Below are 27,677 nucleotides of genomic sequence, written 5' to 3' on the forward strand. Positions count from 1 at the left end.
ACTCCAGTCTGGGCGACAGAGTGAGACTCCAACTCAAAAAAAAAAAAAGAAAGGACCAGGGAAGGGTCTGGTAAGAGCATGGGCCAGATCACGGGAGTCCTCCCTGCGTAGAGTCTGGAGGCTGAAAGGGGTCCATTAAGTGCATCTAACCCAACGCCAGGTGGCTTTGGAATCTCCTCCACTTCCCCTCTTGCCACGTTTCAGCTGGTTTCTGCTTGTACACCTCTGGTGTTGGAGAGCTCACTGCTGCTGAGGTATTCCTTTTAGAATTGAGAAGAGGCACAGGCACCAGGAGCTAAGATGGATTCGATGGCCCTCTGTCACCTGCTCTCCTTTCTCCTTCATTCTGTCCCTGTCACTCTGTCCCTTGGACTCGCTTTGCTTAGCTCTATGAAACCAGGGTTTCTTGTGATTCAGCCAGGGAACTCCGAAGTGTCTGAGTGATGCCAAGGTACCAAACTCGGTGCCTGGTACGCATTGGACATTCAGGTGAGATGTGGTCGGCATTTGCCACAGACAAGACAGGGAAGGTAGCCTGACGCTGAGAGGCATCCCCTCAAGACTCCCAAAGCAAGCTCCTGGAAGGCACTGGAAACCCCAGCCCTGGTTTCTAAGGTCCAGCCGCCATCCAGGAGACGAACATTGTGGAATTCTGGGGACTCCTGCAAAAGCTCCTGGGAGGAGCCCAGGAGGGATTCTGAGTCCAGGTTCCCCAGGGGGTTCCCAGGCCCCCCACTGACGTCCTAGCTGTCCCTCATGTGCTTCCAGAGACGGACCCCTCAGGGCAAAGCTCTGTGCCTGGGGACACCGTGGCACTGGGGCAGGGGCAGGACCCCCGAATATGACCCTTGAGAGGTATGACTCGAGTCATGGGGAAAGGGAGTAAGGTTGGGGCTCAGGGAGACAGGAGGGTGATGGTGCACGTCAGGGGCCATTAGGACATCACTCTTCCCCAGGAAGCCGATTCTGCCTGGGAGAAACCCCATGTTTGCAAAGAGCCACAATGAGCAAGACAAGGTCAACAGCGCTTCCAGGCAGAGAACAGTAGGACTGCTTTAATAAACAGAGCGCTTTGTAATTAACACATGACATCCCCTAGGAATCAGCCCTGTAGTAAGCGCCTTGAAAAGCTTCTGTCCTCCTCAGCATCTTTTTTTTTCTGATTATATAAGGAATACCTAGTTATTGTAGAAACTCTGAAATACAAATATACACAAAAAGAAAAATAACACCCCCATATTCACCCTATAATTTTACCACCGCCCACGGATGTTTTGCCAACATTTTGGTGTATTTTCCTTAAATTAGTTTTCTAGACTTTATTTTTCTTTTCAGTCAAAGTCTTACTCTGTCACCCAGGCTGGAGTGCAGAAGAACAATCACAGCTTACCACAGCCTTGACCTCCTGGGCTCAAGTGATCCCCTGCCTCAGCCTCCTGAGTTGTTGGGATTACAGGCGTGTGCCACCATATCTGGCTAATTTTTTTTTATTTTCTGTAGAGATGAAGTCCCACGATGTTGTCCATGCTGTTCTCACACTCCTGGGCTCAAGCGGTCCTTCCGCCTCAGCCTCCCAAATAGCTGGGACTACAGGCAGGCCCCATTACATCCAGCTATTTTTTTTTTCTTCAATTTTCGGTAGAGACAAGGTCTCACTATGTTGCCCAGACTGGTCTGAAACTCCTGGGCTCAAGCGATCCTCCCTCCTCTGTCTTCCAAAATGCTAGGTTGACAGGCGTGGGCCACCATTCCCAGCCTTGACTTTTCTTTTTTTTTAAAGAGTGCTACAACCCTCCCCATGCTCCCCCCTCCCACAAGACTTATTTACTCAGCAAAGTCCTTCTTTGGAGTACAGAGGGCAGAGGTCAGAGCCCTACCCTGGGATCTGAGTCCTGATCTGAGAAGGATTTTCCTGAGACTCCAAACCGGTCCTCTCTGTTGCTGCTGTGTCCAGGAAGGCAAGACAGGAGCAGGGGGCCAGGAAACCCAGGGGAGTGGCCATCCTACTCCAGGCAGGGCAGGGGATCAGGTGCAGCAGCTGACTTTCTTGGGCGGCTTCTCAGGGACCACCTCCACCAGGGAGTCCTTCAGGTGGTCTTCTTGCATCTTGAGTGACCTGTGTGTCAGTACCCAGGCAGCATGGAGGGACCCATGGGTGCAGCTGGGGGCTGGGGGCTGGGCGGCTGCACCCCCGACTGCCATTCGCGGATTCATGCTATGTGTACTGCGTGCTGGGTGGGGCTCCTCTGATTCAGCACCCCACCTCTTCCTCATTGTATCCATTTATTGAGCGTCTAGTATGTGTCAGGGCCGGGGATGGGGGGAGGGCTGAACAAAACAGACGTGGCCCTGCCCTCCTGGACAAGGAAACAGACAAATGCATGCACAGTTGCAGTTTGTCAAGAAGGACTATGTGAAAGGGCACTAACAGGAGTCCGTGACCCAAAGAGTGGTGGGAGGAGCTTGTGTGTGTGTGTGTGTGTGTGTGTGTGTGTGTGTGTGTGTGTGTGTGTGCGTGTCTGTGTATGTGTGTGTAGGGACAGGGGAGATGATCCTGGGATGATGCAGGCTATTGCAAGATTTTTCAATTTCATTCTAAATCCATGGAAGTCACTGGAAGGTCGGGAGCAAGAGAGAGACTCTCTACAGATGAGAAAATTGAGGCTCAGAGAAAGGAAGCACCTCTGGGGTGTGAAACAGCTCGTGGGAATGGTGGGGCTGAAGTCAAGAGACTCTCAGTACAGTGCTCTCTCCCTCCTCAGATTGGTGGGTTCTGTTCTTTAACTAGACGTTTCCTTGGCCCGTTTCCTCAGAATGAGCCTTCTCTTCCCACAGGGAGTCAGGAGTGGGGCTGAAGGTTGTCCCAGAGGATTTGGGGGTGCATAGAGGATGCGGGAGTGGTACTCACCTGGCCAGGCTCACCATGGGCTCCAGGATGTTGTGACCCAAGACAGCACTGCACTCCCCAAAGGAGACCTTCAGCTCCTGCAAGCCAGACAGGGAGGGGCTTAGGGGAGATCACTAAGGGGCTGGGAGCAGCCCTGGCCAGCAAAGTCCTGGCCATTGGAATCCTGCCAGGGCTTCACTAAGCCACCTCGGATGGTGAGGCACCTTCACCTCAGTGCGACCATCGTTCCCAGCTGGACCCTTCTGCCCACTGCCCCTCCACCCTGGCTGGCCAAGGTCTCCAGGAAGCCACCACGGAGACACTCCACAGCCTTCAGAGGTGTCTGGGAAGCCTGCACCCCAACTTGGAGAAGCACCTCTGGAACCATGTTATACACATGATGTTTTATTTCAAAAATATTTCATGATGGGAAATATTGGGAGATACAGTATGAACAAGTGTAAGAACAAAATAGAAACCACTGCTGTTAGCATTTGGGTATATATTTCTTTTTTTTTTTGGTTTGCTTTTTTGAGTCGGAGTCTCACTGTCATCCAGGCTGGAGTGTAGTGGCACACTCACGGCCACTGCAGCCTCAACCTGCTGGGCTTAGGTGATTCTTCCGCCTCAGCCTTCCAAGTAGCTGGAACTACAGGCATGCACCACCACACCCAGCTAATTTTTCTTGATTTATTGTAGAGATAAGGTCTTGCCAAGTAGCCCAGGCTGGTCTCAAACCCCTTGTTTCAGGCAATCCTCTCACCTTAGCCTCCCAACATGCTGGGATTATAGGCATGAGCCACTGCACCCGGCAGCGTTTGGGTATATATTTCTGTTTGGTTTTTTTTTTTAGTTGAGGGGGTCTCACCCTGTCACCCAGGCAGGAGTGCAGCAGCACGATCACGGCTTACCATATCCTCAACCTCATAGGCTCAGGTGATCCTTCCACCTCAGCCTCCCAAGTAGTTGGGTCTGCAGGCATGCACCACCACCTCTGCCTAATTTTTTTGATTTTTTTAAATAAAGATGAGGTCTTTTTATGTTGTTCAGGCTGGTCTCAGACTCCTGGACTCAAGCAATCTTCCCATCTCCCAAAGTGTTAAGATTACAGATGTGAGCCACCACACCCAGCCATGGGTATACATTTCCATGCTGTTTTATAGAACCCTTTTATGGGGAGGACATGAAATAGCATTGTTAGGTCAAACCATAGGAAACTGTATGCCCCTGTCATCAATCTCAGCAATTTCCCATGGTTCAACCTACGCTAGACTTGCGGCTGCTTTTCTGACTTCACATGGTATCGTAAGCATTTCCCCACATCCTTAAATATTTTCCAGGACAGGATTCTTAGTGGCAAAGACCAGCTTCTCATATGAACCTTCACAATTTAGCCACCAGCTGCTGCCAAATGTGTGTTCTTTAAAATAATACTGTTAAAAAAGGCCTCATGTAAACATGGTCTGATTATGCGTTGTGTGTGGGTATGTATTAGGTATTCCCTGAGGGATTATTCTTTCTGATTCTTCCCTTAGGATAAATTGCTAGAGGAAAAATTACTATATCAAAGGGATGAGTCACTGCTTTTAAGAGAAAAATGTGCCTACCAAGCAGGAGCCATGACAATGACCTCTCGATTTTGAGAAATGAGAGGAGACACTGGAAGGTGTGAGAGCTGGGGTGGAGGAGGTGATTTTCCCCCCCTTTGTTATTACTCTCTAGATTTTCTGGAATGTGGCTAAATACTATTCATAAATAAATAATATCCACCATCTGGCAGTGGGGCTTTTGATGTAATCTTCCCAAGGAAGAATTTGAGTCTTAAGACAGAATAAATTAGAAGGGAGTATGTTCATAGAGACCAGCGATAAAATTAAGATTTGATTGGGAATTTTAAGTGAAGCTTTTACAACCTTTTTCCTCTGAAGATATTTTTTATGGAGGTTGGGACACCGGGTGGGAATTTGCTAATTCAACAGTAAGGTTCAATGTCACGCCCACCATTGCATCCTCGTGTTTGGTTCTGAGGCTGGTCCCCGGAGGCCCGGGCTGGGTGGAAGGCAGAGGCCAGGCTGCTGTACCCTCTGCCCAGGCCTTTGGTTGGGGCAGGGCTGGGGCAGGGGCAGAGGCGGGAGCCCTCTCAGTTGCCCAGGCCTGGTGCCCCGTATTCACTGCCCGCCAGGGAGGCATCTTGCCCAGTCCTGGTGGGGAGGGTGGGCTGGTGCCCGGGTACTTACCTGGGCCAGCTGCCGCCCAGCCTCAGTGGGCACTTGACGCTCTTGCTCACAGTCTATCTTGTTTCCCAGGAGCAGGATGACCACCTCATCTGACCCGACATCCTGTGCAGAGAACATGTTCTCTAAGCCACATGTATGCCAGGGCGCATTTAGCCCTGCCCTCCCAGAAACTGACGGTGTACTCCCCCACGGGTGCCCTCTCTCAGGCCACACCCCTTCCACATCCTTCTCACCTGGACACTTCCCCACATCTGCAGTGAGCCTGCCCTTCCACTCTGCCTATAAACATCTCCATTCAAGATCAACCTCAAGGGCACCTCCCTCAGGAAGTCTTCCCGGATTGCCCCTGCCCATGGCCCTCTCTTCCTGTCTGTGCCGAACAGTCCAGCGCTTAACTATCCCGACTGACTTGACATTTTCTCATCGTCTCACAAATAATAATAGCTTCTGATGACTGGGCGTTTGCCATACGTCAGGTGCTGTGCTGAAAGCAATTGAATGAGTTAATGGTCACTACTCTGCCATGAGAGAAGTCGGAAATGGAAGTTCAGAGAGGTTAAGTCACTTGTCCAAAGTCACAGAGTGTGAGTGGAATCGTTGGAATTCAAACCTAGGTCTCACCAACCCGGGAGCCCAGCTCTCCTCCTCACACATTTCCTTATCCTGTTTCTTTTGCATCCCTTCAATCAGACTAGAAACTTCTGGAGAGAGGACAACATGGCTGACTTCACACCCCTCTGCTGTGCCAGCACCCACTGCATATATATGTATCAAGTAGGTATGTGAGGGAAAGGACTAGAGGTGTGTGAACAGGGGAATCGTCGCCGAGATGGCGCCAGAACTACAAGAACTGCAACATCCTCAGGCGTAAGAAGACATCACAGACCCACTGTGTGCAGGAAAGACATGTTCACAGGATAAAGGAAGTAGTGTGGTTTGAAGGCTGTGTACTGCGTGGTTGTGGTTTCTTTGTACTACTGCACTTCTAGCCCTTTCCACCACATGCCCGCATGTCTGCTGTGTCATCTGTAATCCTGGGAGAAAAGGGGGAGTGGGTGGGATACAGGTTCCCTCTTGACTCCGAAAACTGGGGTCAACCCCATCCGCTCACCTGGAGACAATCTAGCCAGTAGCGCACGTGGGCAAAGCTCTCCTGGGAGGTGACGTCATACATGAGCACCACCCCGTCGGCCTTGTGGAGCAGCTGCCGTGTCACGCTGTGGTACCTGCCCAAAAAGTCTGTGTGAGGCCACACTCGGCAGCCTGGCCCCAGGCCCTGGCAAGAGAGTTTGCCCGGCCTGCCTCTCAGGGCTTCCCAGACTATGCACACGCTTTCCTTCCCACAGGGGAGTTATTGTTGACCGGGTAACAGTTCTCGTGGCTCAGATTTCAAAAGATCCCAAAAGACACTCGGTGAAAAGTCTCCCTCCACCTGCCCCATGCTGTAGCCACCCATTCCCGTCCCAGAGGCAAACAGTTATCGGTTTCTTTTTTCCTTCCTTCCTCCCTTCCTTTCTTTCCTTCCTTCCGTCCTTCTGTCCTTCCTTCTTTTCTTTCTTTCTTTCTTTCTTTGAGTTGGAGTCTCATACTGTCGCCCAGGCTGAGTGCAGTGGCACGACCACAGCTCACCACAACCTCAGTCTCCTGGGCTTGGGTGATCCTCCCACCTCTGCCTCCCAAGTAGCCGGGAGTGTAGACATGCACCATCACACTCCACTAATTTTTTTAAGGGATGAGCTCTTGCTATATTGCCCAGGCTGGCCTCAAGCTCCTGGGCTCACGCAATCCTCCTGCCTTGGGCTCCCAAAGTGTTGGAATTATAGGTGTGCACCACCATGACCAGCCTACCAGTCTCTTAGATTGTTTTTTTTTTGAGTTGGAGTCTCACTCCGTTGCCCAGGCTAGAGTGCAGTGGCATGCTCACAGTTATCCCAGCGTCGACCTGCTGGGCTTCAGCGATCCTTTCGCCTCAGCCTTCCAAGTAGCTGGAACTACAGGCGTGCACTACCATGCCCGGCTAATTCTGAGATTTTTTTATGAGGTATTTTATATATATACATTTATATTTACATACACATATGTACACACACATACCCAGATATATACCCAAATATCTTTTCCTGTTTTATACAAATACAGTGTAAGACACCCATTGTGCTCATTAATACTCAGTATTCTGCATTTCATTGTTTCCAGTTAACAAGCTGCCTTGAGATATTTCCCTACTGGTATGTAAAGAAGGATCTCGTCTTTTTTTTTTTTTTTTTTGAGTCGGAGTCTCACTCTGTCACCCAGGGTGGAGTGCAGTGGCACACTCACGGCAACCGCAGCCTCTCCGCCTCAGTCTTCCAGGTAGCTGGAACTATAGGCATACATCGCCATATCCAGCTAATTTTTTTGATTTACTGTAGAGACGAGATCTCTCCAAGTTGCCCAGGCTGGTCTCGAACCCCTGAGCTCAGGCAGTCCTCTCGCCTCGGCTTCCCAAAGTGCTGGGGTTACAGGTGTGAGTCACTGCGCCTGGCTGGTTCTCATCTTTTTTGTGGCTTTATCATGTCCTGTTGTGTGGGCTGAGCCCAATTTATTTAACCGGTTCACTAGGGAGGGACATTTAGGTTGTTTCCTGTCTCCTAAAATAAGCAGTGTCCTATGAATGGTCCCGGTCCCTTCATATTACAGTCCTGTGTGAGTCTGTCTGTAGAATGAATTTCTAGAAGTGGAACTGCAGTACCAAAGACGCATCTTTCAAGTTTGGATCACTACTGCCTAGGTGGAAAGAGGAAAGCCAGCATTTCCAGAAGGACAGGCAGTTGGGTGACTGTCCCCATGTTGGGACGATCCTAATACATGCCCCTCAGGCTGCTGGGTCTGCCACCCCATCTCCCCTCCCACCTGGGCTTGACTCTCTCCTTCCCTGACCTCCTGAACTCCGGTGGCAGCTGCCTCCTCTGCACTTGGCTGCCTCTTGCCTGTGTCGTCAGGGCTGCCCTCTGTCCACATCCCCACCCCTGGGCTCAGCCTGGGTCCCTAACACAACTGATAGTGGCCATTACCTCTCCTGGCCGGCCGTGTCCCAGAGCTGCAGTGCAAACCACTTGTTGTCCACCAGCAGGTTTTTGACCCGAAAATCCACTCCTAGGACGCAACAGAAAAAACTGCTGTCAGGTTGTCACCTGGGACTTGTCGCCAAGGCCTGCCCAGGACATACTTGTTCCCAACCCAAGCCATGGCGAGGTGGAGCCTTTGGCCACTGGGCTTCTCTGAGCTCTCCATCTCATCCATACTTGAGGAACCACTTGCTCTTAGAAGCCTCCCAGACCACTGACCACAACACAAAGGTTGTAGCAACACGAGGCATCTTGTCTGTCCAGTCATGTTTATTCCTTGCCCCTTATTTTTGAGTCAAAGTTTCACTCTGTTGCCCAGGCTAGAGTGCAATGGCGTGATCATGGCCACTGCAGCCTCAATCTCCTGGGCTCAGGTAATTAATTCTTCTGCCTCAGCCTCCAAAACAGCTGGGACTACAGGTGTGCACCACCACAAATGGCTCATTTTTAAATTTTGTGTGCCAGGCTGCCTAGGCTGGTCTCAAACCCGTGGGCTCAGGCAATCTTACCTCGGCCTCCTAAAATGTTGGGATTACAGGTGTGAGTCACTGCACCCAGCAGAATCTGCTATTTTAAATGAGCACCCCCCCACACACACCCAGAGAGAGGGGCAATGTCAACCCCAAAAGAGGCTAAATCTAGTGTGGGGGCCTGGTCTTTTAAGGCAGGGACTTTGGGTATGAACTTTGGGGCCCAACCAGGGCAAGAAACAACCTGGTCTCCAATTCTCTGCTTTCCTCATCTGTAAAATGGGGACAGATATGGAAAATGCACATTCGGATGGAACTCTGTGGGCTTGGTTGTCTACCTGGCCCTGTCCTCAGATGCAGGCTGGCGCTTGTTTTCTGAGGGAAGGGGGCGGGAGTAGAGGGAGGGCGATGCTGGGTGGGGAAATATTGGCTGGAGTCAGAATCGTCCCCTGAGATACTTAAACCAGAACAGATGACAGCCACCGGGGGGCAGCAAACCTACCTGGGATTGGGATGTTTGAATCATGCCCCGGGATCCCAGGAATTTTCTTTTAAATAATAATGCGACTTGTGCTTTCCTCGATCAAATTTTGTGGGATCTTCTTACCATACACTCAGGGGGAAGGTTCGATTACAAGGAGGGATGTATTAAGGAATAAGACACGAGGCTGGGCACCGTGGCTTATGCCTATAAACCCAGCACTTTGGGAGGCTGAGGCCAGAGGATCGCTTGAGCCCAGGAGTTCAAGACCAGCCTGGGCAACACAGTGAGACCCCATCTCTAAAAAAAGAAAGAACAAAAAAGAAAAGAAATTTTACTTTAAAAAATAAAAGGAAAAAAAGGAATGAGACACATATGAAAGATGTCTCGTCAGTAAGCAGTAGCTCAGAAGCTGATTCATGGCAGCCTTGTAGACCTGTGACCTTACTCAACATGGAGCCAGGACTGCTGTGGGGTTCCTCTTTCCGAGGGTACTTCATTTCTATCTCCCAGGTGAGGAGTCTTGGGCACGTGCTTGAGGACCCATGTTGGGCCTCTTTTGTTCAAGGATTGTCATTTACCGACTGACCTGGTACTGGCCCCTGGTTGGCATGTGCCCCGGCCTGACACAAAGATGTGTGTCACTCCATCTTTGTCCCTAAGTGGGTCTGCCTTCCATTTTATTGAGCTGGCTTTTTTGTAGCGCTCCACAAGATTCAGTGGCCATATATCCCAGTACTTTTAGGGAGGATAGGCTTTCTGCTTTGGGTCTCTCTTACAGGAACCACTGAGGCAGACATGATCAAATATTTACTTATAATAACAATAACAATCATAGCTGGGCACAGTGGCTCACGCCTGTAATCCCAGCACTTTGGGAAGCTGAGACAAGGGAATCGCTTGAGCCCAAGAGTTTGAGACCAGCCTTGGCAACATAACAAGACCTCGTCTCTACATAAAATTTAAACAAATAAGCTGTGCGTGGTGGCACACACCTGTAGTCTCAGCTACTTGGGAGGCTGCGGCAGAAGGATCACCTGAGCCCAGAAGGTTGAGGCTGTGAACTGTGATCATGCCACTGCACTCTGGTCTGGGCAACAGAATGAGATCCTGACTCAAAAAAAATTAAAATTCAATTAAAATTTAAAAATAGCAGTCATCATAACTAATGTTTATTGAGTACTCACTACATGCCAGATATTCTAAGAGCTTGACCAGTATTAACTCAACCAATCGCCACTATTCTAGGATTATGCTGATGAGAATTTGGTGGCTCAGAGGGGTTAAATAAGTTGCCAAGTCCATACCCCTGATAAATGGAAGAGCTGAGGTTTGAACTCGGGCACCTGGGCTCCTAACTTAACCACATTCCACAAACACATTCTGTGTAAAATACTCGATTTGCACAGGGTGATTTCCAGCCAGAGCATGGCTGCCTGGCATGGAGCTCGTCACCAGCACGATCCCTGCAGTGGCCTGCCTGTGGGTCTCGTGGGTGGAGACTTGCTTGTTTTCACTGTCAACTGGCACTGCCACCTAGATTGCAGGGTTCTTTGTTGATGTGGCACATTATAAGCTAATCAGATCAATGCAGAAAGAGCAAATTACCTGTAATTAGAGATGATTAGCAAAATAGTCAAATTATGCCCATATAAAATAATGTCAGGCTCAGGGCCAGGATAGAACCTGCAACTACCCCAGGAGTGGCTTGCTATAGGCCTGTTCCCACTCGTTGGCCCTGGCTTCCGGGCCTCCCTTCTCTCCCAGCCTCCCTGTCAAGCCAGAGCCTTACCCACAGTGGCTGTCAGCCCAGTGGCAAAGGCGTTCTGGTGCAGCAGATGCAGGAAGGATGTTTTGCCCACATTGGAGTCCCCCAGGAAGATGACGTGGAACAGGTAGTCAGGGTCGGCCGGAGGCTTGCCAGCCAGAGAGTTCCCCGGGGATAGGGTCAGCCCAGTCTCCCTGGAGTCCCTTCCCGGGTCTTCAGGCCTGCTCTCTGTCCTTGGCTCTCTGGATTGAGGGACACTTTTTTCTCCTTCTATGTGAGTGGCCGTGGGCGGGGGCCGGGGTTGGGCTTCCTGCTCAGCCATGGTGGGGAGGGTTGACGTGGGCTCCCTGGGTTCTGCTCCAGCCCCAGGCTGAGCCCCGCTGGGCAGAGAGGCCCTCGGAGGTGATGGTTTTCCAGGGACTTCTGCTTCTGCCTGAGCCTGGGGTGTGTCCAACAGGAGAGGCTCAGGCAGCGGACCTTGCTGGGGGAGCTCTGAATGTCTGTTTTCCAGATCCTGAGCCTCAGCTGACTGCTCTGAACCGAGGTCCTCCCCACCTCTGTCCTCGGCCCCGGGTTTCTCTTCTAGACTCCAGGCAGGGAGGGCAGGCAGCCCATCTGGCCCGAGGACCTGATCAGGAGCGTCTCTTAGCCTCTCAGGGCGGCCCCCCTGCCCTGCTGGGCTGAGCTTTCCCTGCTCCAGCCCCGCTGTGGGATCCTGACCCCCAGGCTCCAGGCCCTGGGAGGGCTCAGCTGGCTCCTGGGTGACAGCTGCAGCCTCCTGGGACCCTGGTCCTGGCTCAGAGCCAGTGGCATGCAGGTCCTGAGGGGCCTCTCTCTGTCTGGGCGGCTTGAGTGGGGCAGGCTCAGGCTCTGGGCCCTTGTCATCCAGGTCTGAGGCCTGGAACTGCTTGCTGGGCCTGTCTGGGGCCTGCAGAAGTGGGGAGTCCCTGTGGGGAGAGGGCTCATTCTCCAAAGGAACGAGCACTTGGAGTGCAGCCGCCACCAGACTTCCCGACTTCCCAGCAGGGGTTCCTGGGTGACCCCAGGGGAAGCGGGCCTCAGGTCTGGGCCCTGGCTCCGGGTCTGGACCCAAGTTGTGAGGCTCCCCTGGCTGCTCCAGACTGAGGTTCTTCCCATCTGGGTCCACTCCTTCACCACCCTGGGCACTGGAAGGCACAGGGGGGCTTCCTGGCGCCCCATTCAGATCTGAAGACGGCTCCTGTACAGACAGCACAGTGTGTGGCTCCGAGATGGAGATTTGCCTGACCATGCGGGGGGTCTGGGGGCCGGAGGTGGCTCTTGGACTTGGGGGTGGGCTCCAGGAGAGCTGCAGGGCTCTGTGCGGAGGGCTGCTGAAGCTGCCCAGGAGCTGGGCCCAGCCGTCATTGTCCTCGAACAGCCCAGGCAGGGGGGCCTCCTCGGGGGTGACAACCTGAGGGTCTGGGGCCTTCTCGCCTGCTCTGGGGACACTGGGAAGGAAGCAGGGGGGAAGGTCAGGGGAGGGGCAAGAATGGTGTCACGCCCCGCCCACCCACACCCCCATCATCCTTTGCTGGCCCCACGGCTGGCCCTCCTCCCACTCCGTGCTCACCGTCCTTCTCACCTGGCTTGCACCCCCCGGCTATCTCCCCTCATCCAGTCCTGTTCATCCTCAAGACCCACATGAAGCCTCACCTCCTCTGGGAAGCCTCCCCTGACCCTTCTGCCTCCCGCCATTCCCCTGAGTGCCACTAGGCACTCACTAGGGATCCATCACCTCACCGGGCCCTGTGTGTGTGTGTGTGTGTGTGTGTGTGTGTGTGTGTGTGTGTGTGTGTGTGTGTGTGTGTGTGTGTGTGTGTGTGTGTGTGTACACATGTGCACACATGTGCATGCTTTCATCCAGCTGTGTGGTCTTGGGCACAGGTCTTTCCCTCTTCTATGCCTCAGTTTCTTCATCTGAGATATGGGCGCAGCAATCCCAGCTTGGTGGTACTGTCGTGAGGTATAAGGAGGGAAGCCATGCGTGCTGTGTGCAAACCAGAGCCTTAGAGAACTCTGAGCCTCCCGCCCCTCTCCCAGGAAGCTACTGGTGACCGCCCCAGGCCAGGGATGGCAGCCACTCACCCCAAGTCCTCCTCCACCTGCCAGGACACCCGGCCCCTGGCGGCGTCCAGGTGCCCCCTGGTCACCTGCAGCTGCCCCCGCACCTCCTCCAGCCGCCCAGCCAGGTCCCGCTCGGCCTCCCGGAGCTGCTGGTTCTCGGAGCTGGCCTCCTGGTGTGTGCTACTGAGGCGGTGGAGCTGGGCCTCCAGCTGCAGGGGCGGGAGATGAGGGGAGAGCCTCCAGGCGCCATCAGGGATGTAGACACCCACCCTTACCCAGGAGAGACATTGACACGTCGGAGTGGGGAGGAGAGAGAGACTGAACAACATGAACCACCTGCACCACCGGGGTGTGAGACGTGAATCACATCAGCCTCCTCTGCTCCGAGGCGGGCCATGGCTGCTGGTCCCTGAGCCCCACCTGGCCTGCGGGAGGCTACTGACCCAACAGCGAGTCACATGACTGGGAGAGGGGGAGCTGCTTGACCGCACAGCAGGGACGGCGAGGCTCACAATGACCTCCAAGGCCCTGCCATCTCCCCGCCATCCCCTCACCTCCCGTTGTGACTCTGGCCTCTTTTCTGACTGCTGTCGCCTCCCTCTGTCTGTTCCAGTGCCTGGCACATAGTAGGTGCTCAATAAGTAGTTGTGGGGGGGAAGAGTGATGGTCTGGAGGGAGGAGCTTCAAGTCCACAGGGGATGGGACAAAATGGCCCCACTTGGAACTGCCTCAGTTTCCAAGAAGTGGCTGCTCCTGGGAAATCCAGCAGGTGACAGGGCCAGCCAAGGCAGGGGCGGGGAGGGCACTGGGGACCTTGCCCAGGGTGGAAGGGGTGCCAGTTGTCCTGGCCACCACAGAGGGGGGTGTTACGAAGGTCGTGGTCTACAAGTTGAGGAAGGAGGAGACGGTGGGGAGGGTCTCAGACCCAGAGCCTCGGCCACCGTGCCAACCGGAAGGATGACAGGCTACCTGGCCCGCGGTGTTGGGGCAGTAGGTAATCTGACGATAAGCAGGAAACTGGGTCAAATTCAGAGACAGGAGCAACTGTGATGTTTAAAGCACCTACTATGTGCCAGGTACTGTCAGGCCCTCACAGCTAAGGCAGGAGTTCAGTTTGCCATTTCTCTGATGAGAAATCTGAGACTCAGAGATGCTGAAAACCTGCTCAAGGTTGCTCAGCAGACAGGGAAGATGAGAGTTGAACACCAACCGTCCAGTCCCCAAGCCTCTCCAGCACAGAGGCCAATGCGTCTGTCCAGTGCTTTCCTGTTTCCAAGTGCCTTCCCGGTTATTGCCTCATTTGACACAACTAACCCCGGGAGGTGCAGTGGATGTGGTTCACCCCATTTTACTGAGACCGGGACAACCCAAGTTACTTCCTCGGGTCTGTGTGACTGTTCATCAGAACAGCAAGGGTTTGCCCCTGGACCTTCTGACTCGCAGCGCAGTGCACTACCTGGCCTCATCTCAGAAAAGGGCCCAGGAGGCCTGAGCAGCCCAGTGAACCCTCAAGGCTGGGTGGGGCTTCAGGCTGACTTGTTCAGCTGGGGGACAGCACGCAGATGGCAGGCCCTAGGAGATGGGCATCGGTCCGGGGACCCTTAGAAGTGGGTCCTCGGGAAGCCCCGTCACTCACCTCCCTCTGGTCCTCAGCCAGCTGCTGCACCTCGCACTCTTTGGCCTCCAGGGCCTCCTGCATCTGGGAGCTGAGGGCCAGGCCCCGAGAGTCGCTCTGTGGAGGAGACCGGCTCAGCCCCCGCCCCGCAGACTCGAAGAGCCAGCCGGCTGAGCCCGCCCGCCCTTCCACCTCCAGTCAGACCCGGGGTTCAGGGGCCAGGACGTCCCGGCTCTCAGGACAGCTTCCCAGCTCAGGCCCAGACCGTGCAACCAGGAGCCTGAGGCCCAGAGAAGGGAAAGACCAGGCCTGGGGACAGTGAGACCTGGCAGAGATGGGGAGGAGGCCTGGGTCCGACACGCCCCACTCCACCCCATCTCCCTGGGGAGCACCTCAAAGCAGGGAGAGGATCCACTCCTGCAGCCCCCTGCAGCCCTGCACTGGCCAGTCCCGGCCTCACGACTTAGCCAGAAGAGGGATCCGGGCGCGGGAGGAGACAGGCACCAGTGGGGAGCCCACCTCGGCCTGCAGCTGCTGCTTCTCCCGGCAGATCTGCTGCTCCATCTCCTCAAAGAGCTGCTGAACTTTGCGATGGTGGTCAGAGTCGTGCCTGGAAGGAGTGGAAGTGAGACCAGGCAGCCATCAGGGCCTCGGGAGCCTGCTGGAGGCAGGGGTGATCTGGACTTGGGCTTAGAGTCCATCCTGCTAACCCACCCTGCCAGTGATCACTGACCTTGTCACCCTGAGAACAGCCATCTCTGTAACCACCTTTTGACCCTCATGACCTTGACATCGGTCCCCTGGTCCCACCATGCTGACTCGTGTCACCATCACCAGTTCCCCACCCCTGTCACACGCTCCCCATCATCCCCTCACTCTGTCCTCTCCTACCTCTGTCATCATCCCCTCTCCCGTAAAGCAGATCCCTTGCCAACGCCAGGGCCACCGCAGGCACTGAAATTTCCATGAGCCGCACCCCTGATGCTGGGCGCCACAGGGCCCTGCACTGAGACACACTGGCCATGCCCACCGCTGCTAAAGGACCAACCTGTCCTCCCCGACAGGTCGCCCTGAGCCACCTCTTCCTCCAGCTCAGCTCTGTCCCATGTAGCGCCCGGGCCCTGCCGTGGACCCCAGCTCCTTCCAGAGATGGTAGAGTTCATTTCAGATTCAACCAGAATGTGTAAACCCGCGGGCAAGGCCCCCACTCACTTCCTCAGGCTCCGCTCCAGAGCCTCCTTGTCTGCCTGTGCTTCCTGCAGGCGGCTGGTCATCTTGGCCAGAAAGCCAGCCAGGTCACCTGCCAGCTGGGGCTCCTCCTGCCGCAGCTGCCCCCACAGCTGCCAAATCTCCGTCTGCCTGGAGAGGATGGGACAGCCAGAGATCAGATACAAGGGGGACCAAGGAGCAGAGGGAGCCCCACTCCTCAGCAGTCTGTTTTGTTTTTGGGGGGGTTTTTTGAGTTGGAGTCTCACTGTTGCCCAGACTGGAGTGCAGTGGCCGCGCCCGGCCACCACAGCCTCGACCTGCTGGGCTCCGGCAATCCTTCCGCCTCGGCCTTCCGAGTAGCCGGAATTAGGCAATTCACTCACCTCAGCTTCCCAAAGGCGCAGGATTATAGGCTGAGCCACCGAGCCCAGCAGCTGTTTGCTTTTTAAGTTGTCGTTTTACTCTGTCACCCAGACTGGAGTGCAGTGGCACAATCACGGCTTACAGCTGCCTCCAACTCTTGGCCTCGTGTGATCCTTCCACTTCAGCCTCCCTCGTGTGATCCTTCCACCTAGCTAATTTTTTGACTTATTATAGAGATGAGGTCTCACTATGTTGCCCAGGCTGGCACTACTCAGATTTAATGGCAATGCTCCAAGAGAACATGAAAATACATTGAAGCCCTACAAGGCACAATTCAAAACCCACCTCCTCCAGAAATTGTTCCTAGGTGTGCCCTTTCCTTCTCGAACCCCCCCCCATCCTCTGTCTCTCTAGGATTCAGTGATTAATAGTGGGGTGGGGGCACTGGGGAGCCTGACAGCCCAGAGCTCCCATCTGCCTTCTCTCCTTTTCCATTCTGAAGCCGTGTGACCTTCAGCAGGTCTCTTGCCCTCTCTGGGCTCGAGGTGGCTGATACCTGCTGAACAAGGTCCCTGGGAATGAGAGACACGCCTGATGAAAGCATCAGCTCAGGGCCTGGCACACGGTTGGCACTCCATCAATACTGCTTTCACATAGATCGAATTAAGTCATGAAGACACACGCCAGGAGGGTGAGCCCAGGACCAGCCTCCGAGTGCGTAAATGGCTCCCCGCCCTGCTGGCCTCACCAGCCCACACCCCGCCCCGCCCGTATCTCAACACCTGGCCCCACCCTCTGAGAGCCAGAACGTGAGGGATCTTGTCCTCACACAGCCCCGTGGGTGGGGTGAGCCAACCTGGGTGATTCCCTTGCTGACTCTGGGGAGTGGGGGGTGTGGAAGGGGCATTTTCTTTCCTTTTCTTTCTTTTTTTTTTTTTGCGTTGGAGTCTCACTGTCGCCCAGACTGGAGTGCAGTGGCCACTCCCGGCCACCGCAGCCTCGACCTGCTGGGCTCCGGCGATCCTTCTGCCTCAGCCTTCCAAGTAGCTGGAACTACAGGCGCGCGCTACCACGCCCGGCTCATTTTTTGATTTATTGCAGAGATGAGGTCTCGTCAAGTTGCCCAGGCAAGTCTCGAACCCGTGGATTCAGGCAATCCACTCACCTTGGCCTCCCAAAGCACAGGATTACAGGCTGAGCCACCGAGCCCAACTGGAAGGAGCATTTTCAAGCGGGGCTCCCCCTCTGAGTGTGAGCAAGCCCTATCTGCCCAGCACCCAAGACCTATGGGAGGAAACACCCTCCTGTCTCCAAACCTGTGCAACCCGGGGTACCAGCATGCCTGAAATCACCCCGCAGGGGACCCTCTTTCTGAGTTAAGAGAGGCACCCTGGCCGGGCTCGGTGGCTCAGCCCGTAATCCCAGCACTTTGGGAGGCTGAGGGGAGTGGATTGCCTGAGCCCGTGTGTTCAAGACCAGCCCAGGCAACTAGGTAAGACCTCATCTCTACAAAAAAAAAAAAATTAGCTGGGTATGGTAGTGCATGACTGTAGTTCCAGCTACTTGGAAGGCTGAGACAGGAGGATCGCCGGAGCCCAGCCGGTCGACACTGGGGTGGTCATGAGTGTGCCACACCACTCCAGCCTGGGCAACGGAGGCTGACAGCCCAACTTGCTAATCCTTCCGGAGAGTGACCCTACACTGCAGACAATGGGCGAGGGAGGGAGGGGACGCGGACAGGAAGGACTCCCGTGAGCTGGCAGCCTCAAATGGTTTTAATCCCACAACAACCGGGGAAACAGAGGTCAGAGGTCGGACCAAACACCTGCGGTCACACAGTTAGCCAGAGGCCAAGCCAGGAATGGCGCCCGGCTCTACCCTGCTGCTGCCGCCAGGGCACCGTTTCCAGGAGAGCCCTCACCCCACTGTCAGGCAGAGCCTCGCCCGCCTCACCCACCGGCCTTCCTCAGGAGGAAGGTGGCCGGTCCCCAGCTGCTCCATGAAGGCAAGGAACGCCTCCTTGTCCTCAGCATCCGCCTCCTCCAGCGCCGGGAAGCTGGCCGTAGCAGATGCCCGCTTAGAGGCCAGTGGTCTCCTTCTGCGGAGCCTGTGGGTGCTCGGGCTGGAGCCAAAGATGTTTTCTGTGGAACAGAGGGGAACAGAGTGGGCTTAGAAGGTCAGGCTCCGGACCTCCCGCCAGCCTTGCCCCCGCCCCTGGGGTAGCAGTTATTCCTGTGCCAGTCACATTTATACAGTCACATTCACCCCTCCCTCGTGTTGACCTTGGGAGTCTACTCAAGGGAGACACTGTGCCCATTTTGCAGATGAGCACCTGAGGCCCAGAGACACCAAAAGACTTGCTGGGGCCAGGCACGGTGGCTCACACCTGCAATCCCAGCACTTAGGGAGGCCGAGGTGAGAGGATTGCCTGAGCCCAGGGGTTCGAGACCAGCCTGGGCAACTTGGTGCAACCTCGTCTCTACAATAAATCAAAAAAATGAGCTGGGTGTGGTGGTGCACGCCTGTAGTTCCAGTTACTTGGAAGGCTGAGGTGGAAGGATTGCCTGAGTCCAGAGGGCCGAGGCTACAGTGGCCATGAGTGTGCCACTGCTCTCCAGTCTGGACAACAGAGTGAGACTCCCACTCAAAAAAAAAAAAAAAAGACTTGCTGGGGGGTTCACACAGCAGCTCCATAGTGGTCAATAGATTCTCTGTGTACTCGATCCAAAGATATTTATTGAACATTTACTATGACAAAATCAGCCAAAATCCCTGTCCTGATGGAACTGATATTCTAGTAAGAGTTGAAAAGGATACTTTTTCTTAAAAGCAAATTTGTTAATGAGCTAAAGGCATAAACAAGGTAATTTTCATTGAGAGACTGGTAGGATTTACTGGATAGGAGTGTCCCGAGGAAGTGACATTGGAACTGAGATGGAAATAACAGGAAGGAGCAAGCCATGTGGATTTCCAGAGAAGCACATTTCAGGTGGAGAAAACAGCAAGTGCAAAGGCCCTGAGGTAGGAACCAGGCTGACCAGTTGGGAAGGGGTGAGTGGCCCAGAGTGAGGCGTAGAGGCCTGAGTGACCGTGAGTGAGTGGCCCTGAGTGAGCAGCCCCCTCCCCAGAAGGGGGTCAGAGTCCACAGGCATTGGGAAGTCCCTGTCATGGTGAGCATGATTGGATTCTGGCATGAAGATGACCCCTGGGGCTGCATGGACGGCAATGTCCCCCCGGCACCCACCTGCAGTTCCAGCCCTAGTTCCTTCTCCTCACTCTTAGTTCTCAGTCACTGGAACTGGAGCAAGGACCTCCTGGGGTGACCCCACCCACTTTGGAAATGCAGATTTCTGGTCTCTCTGTCTGCTGTCCTCTAGACCGTTGGAGACTCAGCCAGCCTGAGGACTGGGGATGGCTTTGTGGACACTGGAGGTTGTGCCTTGCAGGGGCTCTGAGAGGACACTGTGTCCCCTGTCCCCAGTCCCCCAATCCCCCCCAACCCCTACCCCTTCACCACCCCTCTTCCCTGGGTGGGAAACCTCCTCCTACCGAGAGGATCAGCGGGGAGCATTTGCCCTCCAGGTCTTGGGTGTTTGCCCTCCGGGTCTTGGGCTCTCTAAGTCCTGTCACCCAACCTGAGAGGCAGGTGGTGAGTGGGCTTAACACCTGAGAAGCTCCCAGTTCTTAAATATCACCCTCTGCAGCTCCCTGGGGGCCTGGAATTCTCACAACCAAAGGCAGAGTAAGACCCTCCCCAGATAGAAACAAACTTGTGGTTTCCAGAATGGGAGATATTCAACCTCTCCCTCAGGAGAAGCCTTTTAAGTGGGAGAAGACAAGGGAGGAGTCTTTTTTTTTTTTTTTTTTTTTGAGTTGGAGTCTCACTCTGTCACCCAGACTGGAATGCAGTGGCCACTCCCGGCCACCGCAGCCTCGACCTGCTGGGCTCCGGCGATCCTTCCACCTCAGCCTTCCAAGTAGCTGGAACTACAGGTGCACGCTACCACGCCTGGCTAATTTTTGATTTGTTGTAGAGATGAGGTCTCACCAAGGTGCCCAGGTGGGTCTCGAACCCGCAGGCTCAGGCAATTCACTCACCTCAGCCTCCCAAGTCGCGGGATTACAGGCTGAGCCACTGAGCCTGGCTGAGAGGAGTCATTTAAAAAACCCAGAGGCCTCCCTGGAGGAGGGGGCATGCCCAGGGGAGTGTCCTGAACTGCTCTGCACAGGGTGGTGGTGGTGGGTTGTGAAGATCCCTGGGAAAGGGGGTGGCTTTCTTGACAACCCATCCCGTGAGGTATGCCTGGCTGTGCAGAAAGTCCCCAGAGACCCTCCCAGGACAGACATACTGAGTCCAGAGCTGAATTCTTCTAGGGACAGGTGTCCCTTCCGTTCCACATCCACCCAGTCGAAGATCATTTCCGGCTCCTCCTCGCTGCCCAGGAAGCTGAACTTGACTGCCTGGAAGGAAGGGGTGAGTTGGGCAGCTGTCCCCACCGGGAGAGACTCTGGGTCACCCTCAGAAAAGGAGAGATGTTAGTCTCCAGGCAGCCCCACCTCCCCCCTCCCGTCTCAGAGTCCCCCCAGTAACCTGACCCAGGGCCTCCCCTTGGGGGTCCCAACCCGTCCAAGGTAGCCCTCTCAGCTACCTGGAACTGGCTCCAAACCTTCCCCCTTCCTCCATCCAAAACCAAGACTTATCTGTCCCGAGTCCCATCCCTTTAGGACCCTGATAAAGGACAGCAGCCACTCTTCCCTGGAACGTGGCCATCGGTGTCCAAAAAGGGAATCTGAAACTTGCAAAGAAGCCACAAAGGGGACAGCACATCAGTTCAGCATTCAACGGGGCAAAGGTCACCGGGGCACTTTCTAGATTATAGGAATGTACTCGGGGTTCATCTCATGGGTCGGATTAAAGACCCAGCCTAAACGAAGTCACATGTCAACTTGTAGATTTTGTCTAGGAGAGATGTAAATAATTTTTACCTCATAGAACAGATAACTCCAAAGAGTAATGGCCTGTTGAACATTAAACAGCTTTTAAAAATCTAACTCAGCAATCTCCTTCTAACATTTTTGTTGTTGTTAAATTGCCTAGCTCTTTAAATGTTCTTTGAGGCATTCATAACATCCCTCATTAGTCAATGAGTTAAATAAAATCTTCCATATGAGTTCATTTTATATTTGCCTACAGATCATAATTTTGCCTTTTAGAAAATGATAACAATGACTGGGTGAAGTGACTCACACCTGTAGTCCCAACACTTTGGGAGGCAGAGGTGGGAGAATTGTTTGAGCCCAGAAGTCCAAGACCAGCCTGGGCAACATAGCAAGACCTGGTCTCTACAAAAAATACAAAGATTAGCCAGGCATGGTGACGGGCGCCTGTAGTCCCAGCTACTCCAGAGGCTGAGGTGGAAGGATCACCTGAGCCCAGGAAGTCAAAGCTACAGTGAGACATGATTATGTCACTGCACTCCAGCTTCGGCAACAGAGGCAGGCTCTGACTCAAAAAAAAAATAAAATTACAACAATTCTGGAGAGTCCACAGAGATGGTCTGGTAGATTCACCTGGCAGAATCCAGTAAACTGCATGGCTGGACAAACACACATCATGGTTCTTTGAGTCCTTTTTTTGACTCTCAGAGGGAATCCCAAATGCAATCGAATGTTGAGTTTGCTGATTCTGTTTCCTGTGTTGTTGAGTTTTCCTGTTTGCTAATTTTATGTTTTTATTTAGGATTGCACAACTGTGTCTGTAAGGAAAATGGGGTGTGGTTTTGTCTGAAAGTGTGTGGTTATTCTAGAACATGGAAAGGGATAGAAAGGCAAAGCCTGAACGGATATACAATGTTATAGGTTTGTTGAAGGGGAATCTTTATTTGCTTTGACTTATAAGACTGAGTCTGCAAGCCGGGCTCGGTGGCGACAGAGTGAGACTCCAACTCAAAAAAAAAAAGCCAGGCTTGGTGGTTCAGCCTGTAATCCCATGCCTTTGGGAGGCTGAGGTAAGTGGATTGCCTGAGCCCGCGGGTTCGAGACCCGCCTGGGCAGGCAAGACCTCATCTCTACAATAAAATAAAATTTAAAAATTAGCCGGGCATGGTAGCACGCACCTGTAGTTCCAGCTACTTGGAAGGCTGAGGTGGAAGGATCGCCAGAGCCCAGCAGGTCGAGGTTGCGGTGGCCGGGAGCGGCCACTGCACTCCAGTCTGGGCGACAGAGTGAGACTCCAACTCAAAAAAAAAAAAGACTGAGTCTGCAAATAAGCTATAAAATGTATTCATATTTTGCCAAATTTGGCTCCATTTTGATGGGTTTAAAAATAAGTAATAAATAAAAACTCATAAAATTTTTACTGTTACATGTTCTTTCTTTCTTTCCTTTCCTTTTTTTTTTTTTTTTCCCTGAGTTTAGGTCCCACTCTGTCAACTAGACCGGAGTGCAGTGACATGATCACAGCTTACCACAGCCTTGACCTCCTGGGCTCAGGCAATTCTTCCACCTCAGTCTCCCAAGTAGCTGGAACTATAGGGCTGCACAACCATGCCCAGCTAGTCTTTTGATTTTTTTGTAGCAATGAGGTGTTACTATGTTGCCTAGGCTGCTCTTGATTCCCTGGGTTCAAGTGGTCCTCCCATCTCATCCTCCCAAAGTGCTGGGATTGCAGGTGTGAGCCAGCATGCCTGTCCTTACGTGTTCTATTGATGCAAAACTAGAATTTGGCTTATCTTTACTAAAATAATAAATGGCTCTTAGAGCTCTTAGCAAAGGTTAAAAAGAAGTCATTATATAGCTTCTGTATAAGCTGCCCAGGTAATAGAGATTCCCTTTCTCATCAGAATAATTTATTCTGCTTTGTTTAGACCTTAAAGCATCATTTTGGGGGGAGAAGTAGAAACAGGGTCACCATGTTGCCCGGAATGGTGTTGAACTCGTGGCCTCAAGTGACCTGGCTGCCTTGGTGCTGGGATTACAGGTATGAGCTTCCTACCTAGCCCATACTAATTATTAGGGGAAAACAAAAAAAAAGGACTGGGTGCAGCAGGTTGACGCTGAGGTGGCTGTGAGCGTGCCACTGCACTCCAGCCTGGGCGACGGAGTGAGACTTCAACTCAAAAAAAAAAAAAGCAAAGACATCTCCCTTATTTAAATTTAAAAAAAAGCTAACTGCTCTTGCAATCATATTATCTTCTCCTATGCTTATTTAAAATATATTTTAATTTTTATCACTTTGAGAAAATAATAACCAAGTTATTGGGCCGACAGGATCCTCTCTTAATCTAGTGCCCAATTTTTCTCTAACAGCTCTTTTGATTTTGTCTTCCCAGGATCCAATCCTAAATTTAGAAATAAAATAAAATACAAAGTGTAGGATATCTTTCTCTATATTTTTAAAATCTTCAACACTATTAAAAGAGCATCAAGACTGGTCAAATCAGAAGATGTTTGCCCTTTCCTAGGCTAAGTGTTCATAGACAAAATGCTGTTAATATAAATATTTCAGAAATTTCATGCTTGATGGAAAGGCCCTGGAGATTTCTCAGTGCCTTTGCCATTCCTAATATGTTCTGATCTTCAAGGGAAACACTGATCGAACCCTTATGAAATAGTTATGTACTGTACTCGGATAAAGAGTATCACTCTCCTCCATCCTGATATCATTAGGCCCCATAATAAATAACTGCAGCCTTTCAGTCTCGTTCCTAGACAAGTTTCTGCTCTGCTACGTCTGCCTGAAGGGTCTGTCGTGAGCTGCAAGTCACAGTTTGTGTCTTCAGCAAAGAAGGACAAACTCAACATCTGGAGAAAAAGGAACTTCTTATGCTTCATTTGGGTACAGGCTTTCGAGTTGACATTGGGTGACCTTGACTGAGCTAGTGGACTGAGGATTGCTAGGACTCTTTTGAGTCCAAAAGCAGACAACTTACCCAAGATCCACAAGAACAAGAATGAATTACATGGCACTGATCGAACTGTTAGAGAAAATCTATCTGTGATTATCTGTTGAGATTATGGTTGCTATTATTTTTTATCATTCCACTTTAATAGATCTGGAAGTTCTTTCTCTGTCTTCTTCAGCTGTTTCTAGCCCACAGTTTAGTAGATTATACTTTTTTTAGACTGTCTCACTCTATTGCCTAGGCTGGAATGCAATCATAATTCACTGTATCCTCAAACTCCTCAGCTCAAGTGATCTTCCCACTTCAGTCTCCCAAGTAGCTGGGACTATAGGCATGTGCCACCACACCTGGCTAATTTTATTTTTATTGCAGAAATGGGTTCTTGCTATGTTGTCCAGGCTGGTCTTGAACACTTGACCTCAAACCGTCCTCCCGCCTCAGCCTCCCAAAATGCTGGGATGTCAGGCACAAGCCACTTTGCCCAGCCAGAGTATACTTTTTTGTAAACTGAAATTCAACATTTTAAATGGTATCTGAATCTCACTGACCCCCTCATGATTCAGAACCCAGGACCTGTACTGACTCTCCAGACTTTCCATGGCAACATTATTATTTGTACAGGTTCAATAGAATCTGTATCCTTTTTACCAACATACAACTGGATAAGTCAATCATGCAGCCAAGGCCCTACTTGAAGTTCACTTTATAGAACAATCATTATTTAATCAGGTCTGATAAGCCCTCTCAAGGAACACCCGTGGAGCCAATGCCTGCAGAACCCTTCCAGAAATCTGCCTGGGAACCACATGGTAAGGAAGGTTGCTTCCTGGCAGAAGAGGGACCTTAGAAAAGTGGAGACTTCAGGAAGAGAGGCAGTCACTTAAATTTATAGGTGCTGCAGGTGACATCTAGTGAAGAAAGTGTTTTGGACCTGGTTTGCTAGCCTTAAGATAGAAATAGGTTGATCAACTCATCCCAGTTTGCCCAGGACTTTCCTAATTTTAGCACTCAAAAGTCCATGTCCCAGGTACCCTTCAGTCCTTGGAAAACTGAAACAACTGGTCACTCAATAGGAAAACAAATTATGGTCCAGGTACAGTGACTTATGTACTTTGGGAGGCCAAGGCAGGAGGATTGCTTGGGCCCAGGAGTTTGAGACCAGCCTGGGCAACATAGCAAGACCTCATCTCTACAAAAAATAAAAAAATTATCCCAGCATGGTGGTATTCACCTTTATTCCTGGCTACTCGAGAGACTGAGGTGGATTACCTGAACCCAGAAGGTTGAGACTGAGATTGTGCCACTATACTCCAGTCTGGGGGACAGAGTAAGCTCCCTCTAAGGAAAAGAGAGAAAGAAGGAAGGAAGGGCGGGAGGGAGGGAAGAAGGGAAAATGAAAAAAAAAGAAAAGCAAATCACGGAGGTTTTAAAAGTCCAACCTGAAATTCCATATGAAAACTGACAATAGCTAAAATGGTTCAGTGCTGCAAAAGTCTTGATTTGTAGAGCAAATTTAAGGAAATTATCAAGCCAAACCTAATGAGACTAGACTTTTATACATCAAGAAAAAATTTTGGAGATAATCTATGATCATGGAAAAATTATCTGAAACTTGGAAATAAGGCCAAAAGGTAGGCAGCACATCCTTTCAGCATTCTACAGAGGCAGAGATGACCCGAGCCTTGTCTAGATGGAAGGCATGAACTTAGTTTATCTCACTGTTTACCTTTAATTAAAAGTCCCAGGCTTCCTGAAGTTACTTGTTAACTTGCAGATTTTTGCTCAGAAGAGATGAAAATCATTTTTGTCTAGTAAAACAGCTAACTCCAAAGATTTACGGCCTGTTGGACATTAGCCATTTTTTAAATGGAACTCAGCAATCTTATCCTAACATTCGTCTGTCAAATTGCCTATAAATAATCCTCAATTCTCAAGTGCTCTTTGAGCTAATCATAATATCTTACTGGTTCCCTCATTAATTATGAGTGATAATTAATTAGATAAGACCTTTCATAATTGTTGATTTTGTATTTACTCAAGTCTTTTTATTTGTTACCGTTTTGCAAATTGGATTTAAACATTAATAGAACGTGTGGCAGTAAAAGTTGCATGAGTTTTTAGAGCAGCACTGGGGGAGACAGCAGGCCCCAAGGGACTATAGCAGCCCACATAGGCCCCTTTGCCGTGAGTGAGAAAAAAACAAAGGAAACATTGGTTCATCTCGGGCTAGGCCATAGCCTAAGACTCCTTATTGGGACACACAATTATGGCTGATCTTTTGTTTCACTGATGTTTATAGTCATTGACATGGTTTGATTTCCAGAGCTCTGCTCAAAGCATGATAAACCCTGCTCAGGCCTAAAATTATACCATTTGCAAGTTACTTCTTTGGCTTAAAGTTCTTTCCTTTATTAAATGCAAATGTTTCTGGAAGAGGATAACCCATAAAGCCTTGTTAGTCGTTTGCATGTTAGTATAAATGAATTCCTAGCTTTTACTGAGAGCAAATTTTAAACAAGGGAAAGGGGGAGATGAAGGCAACCCTGGCTTTCCCAGATGGAGAGTCTCAGAAAGCTCCAGAAAAAGGTTTCAGGGGATTGAATGGGGGCCTTGAGCTCACCGCCAGGTCCTCACGGGTAACAAAGCCTCTCTCCTTGGCACCACAGTCCTGGAAGAAGTCCTGCAGTTCTGCAGCTGCCTGAGAGGACCAGGTCTCTGGTTCTGGGGCCACGGGGGCATCTTGACCATCAGCTGGCTCTCTTGTCTGCTGCCGCCGGCTGGAGCCCAGCTTCCGGCCTTTTCGAGACACTCTCTGTTCACTCTCCATGGTGTCTTGGCCCTGGAGACAGAGAAAAAGTGAGGGGGCACTGGGCTGCTGGACAGTCAAACCTCATGGCTCAAAACCCTCCCATGGCCCCCATCTCCCCTGGATGAAAATCCACCATGGCCGACAGAGCCCTGTCATCCCCCACCCGGCCCTCTGATCTCAACTCCCACCCCACCTCCCAGCCTCTCTTAGCCTCACCCAGAGTCTTTGCCCTTTCTGCAGTTCCCTCTGCCTGGAATGCCCTCCCCTGAGCTACACACATGTCCTCATCTCCTTGGGGTGTCTGCTCAATGATCAACAGTCTTCTCTGACCCTTAGATAAAACAGCCCTCACGTTGAATAGGTCCTGTTTCTTGACCTGGAGGTGGTCACTCAGGGTCTTCCAGGATCTCGCTATCTGAAGGACCAGACGCGGCTTCCTGAGTCATCTTCCAGCTGCTCCTGCGGCTCATCTCCTCACATCTTGTTTGCATCCAAATGACGGATTCGGCCTTCTGGGAGCGGATCCCTCCATGACGCTGCCACCCGTGCTCAGCCTCACCTCTCCTCCAGCCTTTTCTCTCCTCAGTCCTATTTCTCTACTCCTTCACACACCAAACAGGGAATCAACAGCTCCCCTGTGCAGCCCACTCCCGGCCCCTGGAATGCCTGGTTCCCTCCCACCCTTACTCCCTTTGCCCCAAACTCCCTAACTCTCTCACGCACTTGTCCAGCTAATACCCTT

The 27,677-nt window shown here is 51.9% G+C and overlaps 1 protein-coding gene across 1 annotated transcript; it reads right to left on the bottom strand.

The window, feature by feature from the left end:
* Positions 1-2,025: 2,025 nt before the first annotated feature.
* On the bottom strand, positions 2,026-26,953 carry RAB44 (RAB44, member RAS oncogene family). The gene is made up of 13 exons (XM_008064585.1): positions 26,747-26,953; positions 20,572-20,683; positions 18,180-18,363; positions 15,863-16,009; positions 15,170-15,260; positions 14,672-14,767; positions 13,057-13,244; positions 10,975-12,419; positions 8,178-8,259; positions 6,236-6,350; positions 5,125-5,226; positions 2,909-2,985; positions 2,026-2,116 (listed from the first exon to the last, which is right to left on the bottom strand). Exons 1-13 carry the CDS (start codon positions 26,951-26,953, stop codon positions 2,026-2,028), a joined length of 2,937 nt encoding a protein of 978 aa, XP_008062776.1.
* Positions 26,954-27,677: the final 724 nt, after the last annotated feature.

This window comes from Carlito syrichta, unplaced genomic scaffold, assembly GCF_000164805.1.
Source record: "Carlito syrichta isolate Samal-C Ts95f unplaced genomic scaffold, Tarsius_syrichta-2.0.1 Scaffold307715, whole genome shotgun sequence".
In the NCBI taxonomy this organism is placed as follows: domain Eukaryota; kingdom Metazoa; phylum Chordata; class Mammalia; order Primates; family Tarsiidae; genus Carlito; species Carlito syrichta.